This window comes from Macrobrachium rosenbergii, chromosome 42 (assembly GCF_040412425.1).
Source record: "Macrobrachium rosenbergii isolate ZJJX-2024 chromosome 42, ASM4041242v1, whole genome shotgun sequence".
Lineage (NCBI taxonomy): Eukaryota > Metazoa > Arthropoda > Malacostraca > Decapoda > Palaemonidae > Macrobrachium > Macrobrachium rosenbergii.
Genome location: NC_089782.1, coordinates 19,144,586 through 19,157,312, shown reverse-complemented (window position 1 = coordinate 19,157,312; position 12,727 = coordinate 19,144,586). Strand labels below are relative to the sequence as shown.

Genomic DNA, 12,727 nt, shown 5'->3' with positions numbered 1-12,727 from the left:
CTATCATTTTTCAGCCAGTTTCATTAATATTTTCACACCTGATAGGTAGGCAGCTTTTTTTTTTTTGGCCATGGAAATGTGAGGGATTTGCAACCAGTGGTATTTATTTAGATAACATATTTGATTGAAGTTTATGACAATTGCTTTGTACATTATTGATTTCATTCATGTAGAGTAATGAATGTAGATTAGGCAATATTGTTTAAGGAAAAACCCCCTGGGGCACAGAAATGTTTTTGCGTCATAATTTATATGTAGGAAGCCCTTTATTATTGGAATACATGTGTAGCTATGTCCTGATAAAGATTTAGCAATGAAATTTGATTGAAATAAATTAGACTAGATGAATTTTTTTTTTTATTCAGTTTTTAGTACTAATTGACTAGCATGAGGATGTTACTTTGATATTCGAGTTTAGTCTTGCCACTGGAATGATGTTCACAAAACTTTCCGACTAAATCGTTCACTTGGAAAATATATCGCCTTCATAGCACTTGATAAGGGTTTTATTGCAATGCCTTCAGGAAGGAAAATCAAACTAGATCAACCTTATTGGATGAAAACAGAGTTTATTAAAAAGAATTAATGTTTTTGACATAGATACTCTCATTAATGATGTCTCTTAAAAGTGACTCTGCTGAAGGGATGGATAGGTCTCTATTACCTCGCTCCATCTTTCAGGTGATGAACTGCCTGGAAAATTACACAAAGAACTTACATTAGTTTACAGTAGTGCAGGAGAACTGTTAAGGCATTTTTGGTCATGTTTTCCTCCAAGAACACCACAATTACAGGAAAAACTTCACAGAATGCATCAGACCCTCTGCCGTTACCATGAAAAAACAATTAGACCGTTTCGGGTAAGTGTGCAATGTACTTTTTTTCAAATTTACATATATGTCTTGGCATTAAAGATAATATTTTTAAGCTGAAATAGGTCTTGGATATTAATCAGGCACCCACCCCAAAGGTCAAAGTTTACGTTTTACATAGGCTTATTCTAATGTCCGAGGAAGGTTGTCTTTTTAGGCAGTATAAAGAACAACTGTATATGACTTTTGAATGAAGTGTGTAAGTTATGCTTAGTTAAAATAGTAAATAAAAACATAGTCACAAAGGCTCATTCCTGTATTGGCAACAGTAGAAGAGGGTAAGTAGTAACTTACATGTGCATAAATATTACCAGTATTTTCACTCCTTAGACAACTGACTGTAAGGAAACAATTTACTAACAAGAGTGAAATTGTAATGATTACAATTTACTGACGAGTGAAATTGTAATGTAAAGGTTTACTAGTAAATCTGTTATAACATGAATGACATATTTAACATCTTTGTGTGGTACTTCTACTAATGGGAACTGAAAATATTTTCAGGTTTGAAGATTAAATTGTTTTTTCTTATTTGTAAGACAGTCGAATGGATAGCACACGAGCCAAAACAGTCATTAACTTATAAAAGTTATGACCATATTTTAATTATTTTTTTTTTCCCTTCAAAATCTTGCTAGTCAAAATAGGGGTTTGTCTTCCATACCAGGAATGTGGTAAGTAATGATGCTTGTCTTAGAGTAATGCATATTTGAGAATTCCGTTTTCCTTGCAAGAATTTTTTGTATGCAGTGTTAAACTAAAATCTTTCTGGAAACTTTTTAGTAACCTTTGAACCTTTAATCATTAACTCATCACATGCATTATGGTTACCTGATGTATGGACAGTCATATTTACTTTAACCATTCTGAGAAATGTTCGAATTAGAATCATAATTGTTCCTACAGGAATATAAACACTGTGCTTTTTGTATATGGAGTATCCTTCCAGCTCTTGTTGGACTGGCCATGTACTGACTAAACAAGGGTGGTACCCAGGTGGGGATGGGGGAGTGGGATGCCCATTCTTGCCTAAATGATGCTATCTGCTGTTCATTGGGTTGCAATACAGATCAGACAAGTCTTGTGCTCGTATTGTTACTGTGTTCTTGCTACTGCCTTGCGTTATCATATGTGCTTTGTGAATAATACATTCGAGTGAATATGTATGCTACTGGTGCAGTTTTGTGCCCAAAAGTGCTAGTGTCTTTTCTGATGTTTTTTTGTTCATTGTCTCTTGGAGAGCAAACAGGACCAACATCATTGTGAAGGTCATGGTTGACCTTATAGCCAACTTTGTCATCTTTAGCAGTAGATATGCATGCAATATGCATTTCTTGCAGAGGTGTGTTTATGTTTTTTCCCTGGTCCTGAATGGCTTTTTCCATGATTTAAGTGTTATGGAAAGAGGAGGAGGAAGCCCAAGAAGAATGCTTCTTCTAGCAAAGACCTCGCACTGAATTCTTTCAGAATTTTTTCTCCCCTTGTATATGGCCCAAACAACAGGTTTTGAAACAACTACATCTTCACTAGGTGAGGAAAAGGTAAAACAACTGAAATACTTACAGCAACTAAGGAAGGCATGGCCTTCGTTAAATATTCAATGCTAGCCTTCCCTTAATGTTTATTGAGAGTCCTTCGCTGAGCAGAGGGGCAAGCATTAGTATAATCTCTCCTCCTCCCCTGCATCTACCTTCCAAAAGGTAGTATTAGTGGCCTGACATGTGGAGGTTTTTAACTTCCTCAACCCTGTCTCAGACCCCTAACCTCCAGCACCTCTTGTGTGAGCAAGGAGGTGACTGCCAAGAAATGTCACCAACTTTCACCACCCTCTCCCAAGAGGCAAAGCAGATCTAGCTGGTCCCAACCTAGTGACCAACTCGCCTGGAGGAGGCGCTCACCTTTGTTCCTCCACTTTGATAGGAGTGGGGCCTTTTGTTCTCACAGAGACCCCAGGCTCCATAGACATTCCACTCCCCTCTCAAGGTAGGCATTTCTTGAGGGAGAGCCGCTCACCCCAGAGCTCTTAACGTCTCATGAGGAACACATGGACTTACTCTTTAACACTGCTTTTGGCAGAGAGAGTCCCATTACTCTCATGTGAGCTCCTGTAGGTAAGAAAGGTTGATTTCTCCCAGGAGAGACCCCCCGTCCCCATTCCCAATATTGGATGAGTCTCGTTTCACAATTTAATGTATTCCCCCCCTCCACAGTCACACAAACTCAAATCAGGATCTATAGTCAGTACAGAATCACTAGGTGTCACTGTTTACACTGGGAGTAGTAGCCAGAATTAGCAGGAGGTGGTCTCAGCATCGACATGGCAAAGCAACAAGATTGGATTCCATGCTCCGTCAGAAATTCTACTCTAGGTCTCAGACTTACAGCATTACTTACAAGAGGTCATTTTGCTCATTTATGAGTGTTGATCTTAAGGAGGTGGCCTCTTTTTCAGAGAGGGCACTGGCTTCTGCCTCAGAAGCAAGACCATTGGTAAGGCTACCTTGGTCAGAGTTTTCCCCAAGGTGTTTTAGCTGCCGCTCAGATCATTGGCTGGCGTGGCAGGAACACAGGGCAGAAGAGTGGGTAGTAGCAGTCCATAAGGACAGATACAGACTCCCTTCAAGAACCCATCTTCCCGACCTAATACCATTCCTGACATACCTCGCCAACTCGAGTAAGTCTGAAGTTTTATGGACAAGGGGTCGAGAGACTGATGCAGAAGGGGGGTGATCATGATTGTTTGGATGAGGTCTCCAGGCTTTCACAGTTACTTTTCCCTAGTGGAGAAAGTTCCACAAGGATGGAGGCCAGTCATAGATCTCTCACTACTGAATGGCTTACCTTGGATATCTGTTGCATTGGAAACTGCTCGTTCAGTGTTGCATTCTGGCAGAGAGGAAGATTTAAAGATCTTAGTCTTGTATTCTGGCAGAGAGGGAGATTTAAAGAGCTTAATCTATCTCCAGAATGCTTATTTCCATGGCCCTATTTGCTAGATCTCAGGCAAGTTCCTTCATTTCATGTGTGGAGGGGAGTTCTTTCAGTTCAAGGCCCTTGGCTTCGGCACAGTCCAGTGGAATCAGCCTGTTGTGCTATCTGGACAACTGGTTCTTCCTCCCTCCCTCAGAAAGGAAGCTTCTACCAAACAGGCAGAGTCTGGGGACTGTCATAAATCTGATCTGGTTCCCAAGCAGAGGATCAAGTATCTTTGAATGATCCTAATGGACACTGATGGCAAAGGCTTCCTCAGCACATCCTCCTGAATAAACAATCTCAAGTTGCCAGGTACTTCCTGAAGGAGTAACAATCAGCTGAACGGTGGTAACTAATACTGGGCCACCTTACTTCCCTGGGGAAACTTATCCTGAATGGGAAAAGCCATCTTGTTTACTCCAGTGGCAACTGAACATCATTGGTCATTTCTGGACAAGCTGCCATATCATTTGGTCCCCTCGACAGTGGAGTTCAGAAAGACTTAGGGTGGTGGTTGATGGACCACAGTCTCCTTCAGGGAGTCTCACTGAGAGCTGCTCTCCCAGAGTTACTTCTGTTGTCAGTCATTTTCCTGAAGTGGTTTGGGAACTTATCTGGGAGGAAAGTTCCCTTCAGGGACTTGGTTCCTGAGTATGAACAGAATGCACATCAATGTGCTAGAGATAATGGTATCATGGCTGGCAATTCAAAAATTTCATTAGTGTCTGGAAGGGCACTTAGTGGTAGCAACAACACAGTAGTAGCCTACATCAACAAACAAGTGGGGACATTCTACCCTCTTGTGCCAATTAGCGATCCATATGCACAAAAGGGCATTGATGCATGGGATATAGTTGAGAGCCTAGTACATCCTGGGCTAAATGAACATGGCAGATCCAACTGCGCCATGGGGACCGAGTTTTTGTGGTGACTCTATGAGATTCCCTGCAGTCCAGTGGCTGAGGCTGCTCAGTGTGTGGGAATAGCTAATGATTGATCTGTGTGCCACTAGACTGAATTAGAAGCTTCCCATCTTCTCACTGTTTCCAGACCCATGGGCAGTGATGCAGGATGCATTCCAATACCCATGGGACAATAACGTTGAGCAGTGCAGTCACTACATCTTCATGGGTGGAGGTTATCCAGCATCTGCAGGAGAGAGGTTTTTCTTACAGAACAGTGAGGCAGATTTCTGGAACCCTCTACACATCCTCAGTGAATGTCTACCAAGGGAAGTGGACCATCATCTGTGATTTATGTTGTAGAAGGGGTAACTCCAGTCAGTACTGTACCTCCGTCCAATGTTTAGCAGACTCCTTAGTCTTCATGCGTTAATACAAGGGCCTGTTTGTGCAATGAGAGGGTACCGAGCAGTGTTAGGTCAAGGGTTCTGCCTATGTAGCAAGGACCTACCCACTTCCCTAGTGGTGCTTATGAGGAGCTTTAAACAGTTGTGACCTCCTCAAGAGATCAGGCCCCTGAGTGGGACCTGACATTGGTACTTTGAAGTTTCCAGACAACTGTCTCAGTCATCAGACAGGGATCTTACCCTCAATGCAGTCTTCCTTGTAGCCCTTGCCTCAGCCAAGAGATTGTGAGAGTTGTATGGATTGTCATACCTGTTAAGCACTTATCAGATTAGCGGTCTCACTTTTTCTTTTTTCTCTTAATTTGTGGCTAAGATGCAAAATCCCTGATTGTAGATCCAAGGTTTGAGAATTTCTCAATTCCCACTCAAGATTTTGTTGGAGCGTAGCCAGGTGAAATGTTGCTGTGCCTGGTTTGGTCCCTAAAATATTACTTTGGTCTGACATTTGTCATCCTTCGAAAGTGCAAGTGCCTCTTCATGAGTGCAGGATGACACTAAGAGGAGGTATCCTAGAACACCATCTTCTGACTTTGGAAAGTATCTCTAGAGCTGAGAAGTCCCTTGATAATGCAGAGGATGCTCCAACCTGTCCATGAGCTCATGACATTTGTGTGGTTGGGCCCTTTCTCTCCATCTGGAAGAACTTGGTCCAAGAGGGCAGCAGTCTGGCACCATCAGACTACCTTGATCTCATTCTGCTTGAGGGATAGTGCCTTGACACATTTATGTTAGAACCTATGATGATAGCTGAACAAGTAGTGTAGCTGCCAGGAACTATCTGTGTGTCCCGTGGCTCATTCAAGTACTTTTGTCAGTGTGTGTGGATCCTAAGGGAAGAGGGGGTATATACACCAACCTGAATGAGTACAGGTATGAGCCCTTGTTGTTCTTTAAATCTAGGATGCTTATTCATCTGGAAAGCCTGCTCTCATCTCTACCTAGGTTTGGTATGTTTTTTGTATGAATGTGGAATGAAAGGCCTTTTTCAGGACCCATTATTTGCCAGAGTACCTGCCCACTGACATGATAACTTCCATTTGAGATGCCATGGTTCTACAAATTAGGTTCCCTCGTTTCAGCGTTCTCAGGCCCCTGGCCTTATTGCTGTAGTCAACTTCTTCATCAGACCAGGTGGTGATTACAGTTCTCTAGCATGCCTTGCTTGCATGTGCAACTTGTAGTATGGCATTTCCAGGTGGACTCCAACTTGCAAGGACTAACTCCTTCCTATGGGTAAGTCCCCTACTGTACAAGATGATGGCTGTATCCCCATAGGAAGACCTGCCCTGCTCTGCCCTGTTTCTGAAGGAAAGAGTGGTGTGGTGAGAGGGAGGGGATTGAGAGTTTTTCCCCTCCCATCCCAGTCTCACTGGTTAACTTCCTTGTTACCATTATTCAGTGGCTGTTCCAGCATGTGTTAAAGGATCATCCTAATATAAAAACCTCTCAATTTATAATTTATATTATATAAAATATATTTATAAAATATAAACTGCTTCAAAAACTTTAATAGAACCTGCTAACTAGATTTACCTGATCACATAGAATTTTAGGAAAAAAAGTACCTTTTGAGTGCAATGAAAATTCAACTTTTTTTTTTTTTTTTTTTTTTTTTTTTTTTTTTTTTTTTTTTGTGGCTCTCCCTCATGACATACTTTGGTTTCACTGATATTTTACAGCAGAATTTCTCGACCTTTTTAAGGCTATGGATTCCTCCAAGCCAACATGAGTTCTCATGGTTCCCTAGTTACTGCATCTTATTAAGTATAATATAAAAATGATTGAAGTTTGGAGACTTGAAACTCCTACTCAAGTGTAAAGAAATAAATTATATATAATTTATTTTTTTGGGGGTGAAAAATATTCACAAAGTTAAATATTCACAGGACAAAAAACTTGAATTTTCATACAACAACAAGTATAATCAGCATCTTCCTTTACTGCTTTTCAATGGGATCCCTGCAATTGGTGTAGGGCTGCCAAATTTTGAATGCTTGGCTTCACTTTTGTCAAAGTAAGATGTAGATTCTCTCTTCTTGTTACTGAGGCAATTTCAAGTATTTAAAAGTTTAACAGCAACCCAACTGAAGCTGGACTACTTAAAGGATGTTAACAAGGCAGGTGGCTGCAGTATTATTGTGTATTCACCAGTTCAGGCATGCTGTCTATAATAACCACTCTGTACACTCAAAGACTTCTTCAAAGGAAACATTTCTGAAGAAAGTTACAGTACTTGCCTTTTTTTATGTCAAACAACGTAGGAAAGGAGTCAGGCTCTGCCTTTAATGAGGGCCAATAAAATAATTCTCACCCCTTGAAGAGTGCTTTGTTTTGCTAAGGTGTAGGAAAATAGGACCATCTGTGGTGTTTGCCTTGAGATCTAGGTGAATCTTAAGTGCTTGAACCAGGCATAATATTTTATATGAAATACTGAGTTCCTTTATTAGGAAAGGTGATTTTTTCCTTTAAAAAGGTCCTCATTCTTGGCCAGGAATGAAAGACCAGGAGACAATAGCAAATTATAACGGTGTATGAGCGGTAAATTGTTGTCTTTTTTCTTTCCAATGGGGATCTAGACAAATAATTCAACTTCTTCTATCATCCTGTTCCCATGACCTAGGATTTTTGGTATGAATCCTATCTCTGTCTTGTCAGACTGTGCAACCTCTCAGTCCTCTAGTTTAAAGGATGAGAAATTTTACATATACCTGTTTCCCAGTTCAGAACCTCTGACTTCTTAGGAATCATGGATAGCATCTCTATGATGATGCTCAGTAGTGAGTAAGTTCTCAAAGGAGTTACACTTTCTTGGGGTCACCCTTGATACTGTTCAGATAAGCCAAGGCAGTCGTATTACTGCTGCCTGGCAGTAAAGTACAGCAAGCTGAATTCCATATTAGGGAAGCATGCATGAATTGATGAGCCAAGGCAGTATTATCATCACTGCCTGGCAGTACAGAAAGTACAGCAAGTAGAATTTTCCCATCAGGGAAGAATACATGAACTGATTGAGCCAAGGCAGTCATATATCATCACTGCCTGGCAGTACTGAAAGTACAGCAAGCTGAATTCTGTATTAGCGAAGCCTATATGAACTGATGAGACAAGGTTGTTGTATTATCACTGCCTGGCAGTATAGAAAATACAGCAAGCGGAACATTCCTATCAGGGAAACCCGCATGAACTGATTAAGCCAAGGCAGTCATATCATCACTGCCTGGCATTACTGTATAGAAAGTACAGCATGCTGAATTCCCTATTAGGGAAGCCTGCATGAACTGATGTGCCAAGGTAGTTGTATCATCACTACTTGGCAGTATAGAAAATATAGCAAGCGGAAAATTCCTATCAGGGAAGCCCGCATGAACTGATTAAGCCAAGGCAGTCATACCATCACTGCCTGGCAGTATAGAAAGTACAGCAAGACCCTATATAATTAGGTAAGTCACTGTAGAAACACAATAGATAATACATTCATAGGTTTGAGCATCATCTGTTCTTTATTGCCAGACCTGAATGGGTATCTGGAATTAAGAAACTGTTGATAACCTGCGACTTTACTTGAATGAAAATTCCTGAAAGACCATTGCCATGAGAGTTATGGTCAGGATGAGATTTTTGCTGGGGAAGGCACAACATCGCAACAAGACGAAACATAATTAGGTGAGCTACCTTCAAACCACAAGAATAATAAATATTGGTTCATGTGTTGTTCCTTGTTCTTTATTGCCAAACCCTATGGGTATAAAGAAAATGGTCAATAACTTGAGACTATACCTCAGACCCAAAAAAAATTGAGTCTGGGTTGTTGGGGTTTATTTATTAGGTGCTAAGCCATTTTGTCGCCTGTCAGTTTCTTTTGTAAGCTCCTTTGAGGACGAACAGTGGCTACGTTATCAAAAACAGGTTTTGACGTAGGAAAAACTTATTTTTGGTAGCCGCTGTGAGTACTCAGACCCATCCACTTTCCTTGATGAAAAGGCATGGGAGTGGAGTGAAGACTTATCTTGCACAGACCTGGTGTGTATCAAAAATGCTGGCGACTTGTTGTCAGAGCTGTGCAAGTACGGCATAGATACTAGGTAATCATTTTAGATGGGAGGTCTCTCCTGTCCTGAGTCCTGTTTATTCCATCACTGTGCTAATGAGCAGTATACATGAGCCAACTATACTATGAATTTTTGTTTGGTTTGGTTTGTCTGTCTCATGGAACCTTGGGGAACCATAAGAGTGTAACTCCTTTTAGGACTCACAGTGGCAAAAATAGGGTTTTTTTCCCTATGTTAAAACCTTTTTTTTTTTTCACTAGCTTTTGATTGTTTTCCCCATATTCAAAAGTCGGTGTTGCTTGTTTCTAAGCTTCCTAATAGGAGACATGACACTGTATGTGTTTACTCCATAAGTTTCAGACAATTGCATGTATGTTAAAGTAAAATGAAAGGAGTGCTGTCAACAACTGGGTATACTGTACCTAAAGTTTTTGGGGTGGGATCACTTGGTTTTTTAATTGTGCACTAAACTTTGTGAAAAGATTTATATTTAAATTCATTTCCAGGACATGGCTGTGAATGATTACAACTGCAATGCAACCATCTTGGACCATCTGTTAGGAATGATCAACATAGCAAACACAAAGTATGAAAATTGGAAAGCGCGAAATTCTAGGTGAAAGGGCCAGTTTAGGATAAGTTTGTATAAAATTAATGTCAAATTTAGGTTAACACTAAATATAGATTCTGTATATACGATATTCATATGTACATCATATCTTTGGCACTGCCTTGTGACCCTCCATAATTAACGTATTCCAGTGAAATGATTCAGTCATGGCTTTAAATATAATGTTCCTAATGTGAAAAGACCCTTTGGTTAGCATTTTATATATACTGTACTGTGCAAAAATTAAAATTTATCTATTGAAATTATTATATTAGTTTTGATTCATCACAGCAACTACAAGTATTTGGACTTTAGCATTACACTAGTAATACCAAGGAGACTTGTCCATACCAGTATTACTAATAAGTATCAATGTATAAAATGTGGATCAAGATCAAATGGTGTAAACATGGTTAAGCCATTTTGTGTATTTTACCATAAGTTCTCAATTCATGAAACCATATATGTACAGGTAGAAGCCTAAAGAGTATACTGTAATATAATTTGCTAATTGCTCAGATTAGTATTACTTTTTGTGAAGCACTGATACCACTGTAACTGAAGGTTAGACATCCACCTCAGAGGAAAGTCATTTAGGACATAAACAAGATTTTCGAAGTTCACAAGGAGGAGCCTGCTGGTGAATTGTAAAAAAAGAAAAACCCAGCTTAGCTAATGAAATTTGGCAATTAGAAGAACCATTTTAACTATAAGACAATACAAAAACCATTACTATACGACAAACTGATATACTGTACTATGTCTGTGTGAGTCTAGGTTTTCTTAATTACATTAATTTATTTCAGTTCATTAGTAACCCTGTATACAGCAGCAGTCTTTTAGGTATGAAGACAGATTATGTTGTGAAATAGCTGCTGCTAACATGAAGTAATTAAAGCAATAAAATAATAGGAAACACAGTAAAGACAGTCTTTTCCATAAAAATATTACATAAATTAGTCAACACATGCCATGTATAATAATATCTGAAAACAGTTTCTCTGTAAAAATTTTGCAAGTAAATACTGTAGTTTTCATTATTACAGAAATTATATGCTATGTAACCGAAGCTCAATATCAAAGGGCAAAGATTTAACATGTATGTATTGTGAAAGCAGTAAGGGCCTTATGAACAAAAGCTGACAGAGTGAAGGTAAATTTCCCGTATGTTCACAACTGGAACTAGATATGACAGGAAATGCAATAGACTATCATAAAACTTTCCACCTAACATAACCTACAGTGGGTGGTATAAATGGTCAGTTTTTCACACAAAACTGGTCACATCTTAGTTTTTTGCCCTGATTTCTAGTCCATTAAGGGATGCCTGTAAGCTTCTTGAAGAACTGGAAAGCTTTGATAATAAATTATTTTTACCAAGCATTTTGTAAATTTGTCAATAAACAGAGACCAAAGGAAGAACTCTGACATCGTGCCTCCTTTGATATATTTTATATATCTGTCCTCTGACAGAGTCATTTCATAAAACAGTCCCATTTTGATTGATCCCTTTAATATCCACATCCCAACCTAACTCCCACTAGCAGTTTTCTAAGTGGGTAGACATAAGTATATATTGTATAACCAGCAAACTTGTTATCTCTTGTAAAAGTCTAACTGGAACTACGCAATAAGTGAATACAATAATACTTTGTTAGATAAATGGAGTGGAATAATATGAAAATAATAGCATCAAAGCAGCGATTTGAAGATGTAGTAAAATAATAGATATTTATAAAAGTTGTTAAAAATATTGACTTGCAACACTATTATTGTTAAAGTATTACGATGTCTTGATTTCGACTTCATTGAAGATAATGTGAACAAATTTTGTATAAATTATATTTTACTGTTAATTTATGTATCATTTTAATCCTCTGCTCTTATAAATTATGATTTGACCCCAAGAATGCTTTACTGTAGCATGTTTTCTGAACCATCCATACCTGCCTTTATAAACTCAGTAAAAAATGTTTCAAAAGGAACTACTGTGCTTAATTTACTTAATTTTAATGTAATATAAATTGTCAAAGAATAAACAATAACTGAGATGTGGTAAAATTAATTAAATAAATGGAAGCTCAAAAAAGGACTAACAAAAACTGATAAAAATTGAACAGTAAGCCAGAGTGCACAATTTTTCAAGCAAGTGAACTCGACCTTAAAACTTCGGAAGTCCATGGTACAGAAATGCCATTCAGAATTTTAGAATACCAGCTATATGGTCACCACCATTGTGAGGCAGGAAAAAGTCACCTCACAAAAGCCCAGCTGCCATGAACAGCAGGCCATATTGTAACCAATGGAAAATGTAATCTTCAGGATGGGATGAGTGGCCTGACTACTGTCAAATATAATACAGTTTGTGTGTTTTCCAGAAGCTTAGAATGTTTCCAAACCATTTTTTAATATTAAAATCTACAAACAAAATATGTACTGAGTAAATATAGGAAACAGAGAGCAAAAGGAAAAGAATGAATCAATATTATGCAGGATAACCAATTAATTAAATATAATATGCAGACATGGAGAAGTTTAAGTGGGGCATATAAATGGCTAAGGAAGCGAAATGGTAAAATTCAATGGATCATCACTCCAAGTATTTGTAGTATATCAGACTTTGTGCTAGTGAAGTAAAGGAAACAATCAACTAGGTCACATCTCTTGGTCTAAATTCATCTTTACCCTTCTCCTATTTTCAGTTTTCACTTCAAAACATATTTCAGGTACGTCCTATGAGTCTCAAAATATGTCTTGGTGGTCTTGATAATTTTAAATTAATAATAATTATCCAAAGACCTAGTCTTTGAACTTAAACCAAACCAAGTCATGTAATTTCTGTGCTGGCAAAGAA

At 38.7% G+C, this 12,727-nt stretch overlaps 1 protein-coding gene across 1 annotated transcript in view; it reads left to right on the top strand.

Moving 5' to 3' along the window:
- Tfb1 (transcription factor B1) overlaps positions 1 to 11,729 on the top strand; it is a 46,670-nt gene extending 34,941 nt beyond the window's left edge. Inside the window, exons 9-10 of the mRNA XM_067085213.1 lie at positions 682 to 860; positions 9,770 to 11,729. Of these exons, the coding sequence (XP_066941314.1) occupies positions 682 to 860; positions 9,770 to 9,883 (293 nt within the window). The 3' untranslated portion in view covers positions 9,884 to 11,729. The remainder of the gene's footprint in view (positions 1 to 681; positions 861 to 9,769) is intronic.
- The last annotated feature ends 998 nt before the right edge of the window (positions 11,730 to 12,727 follow it).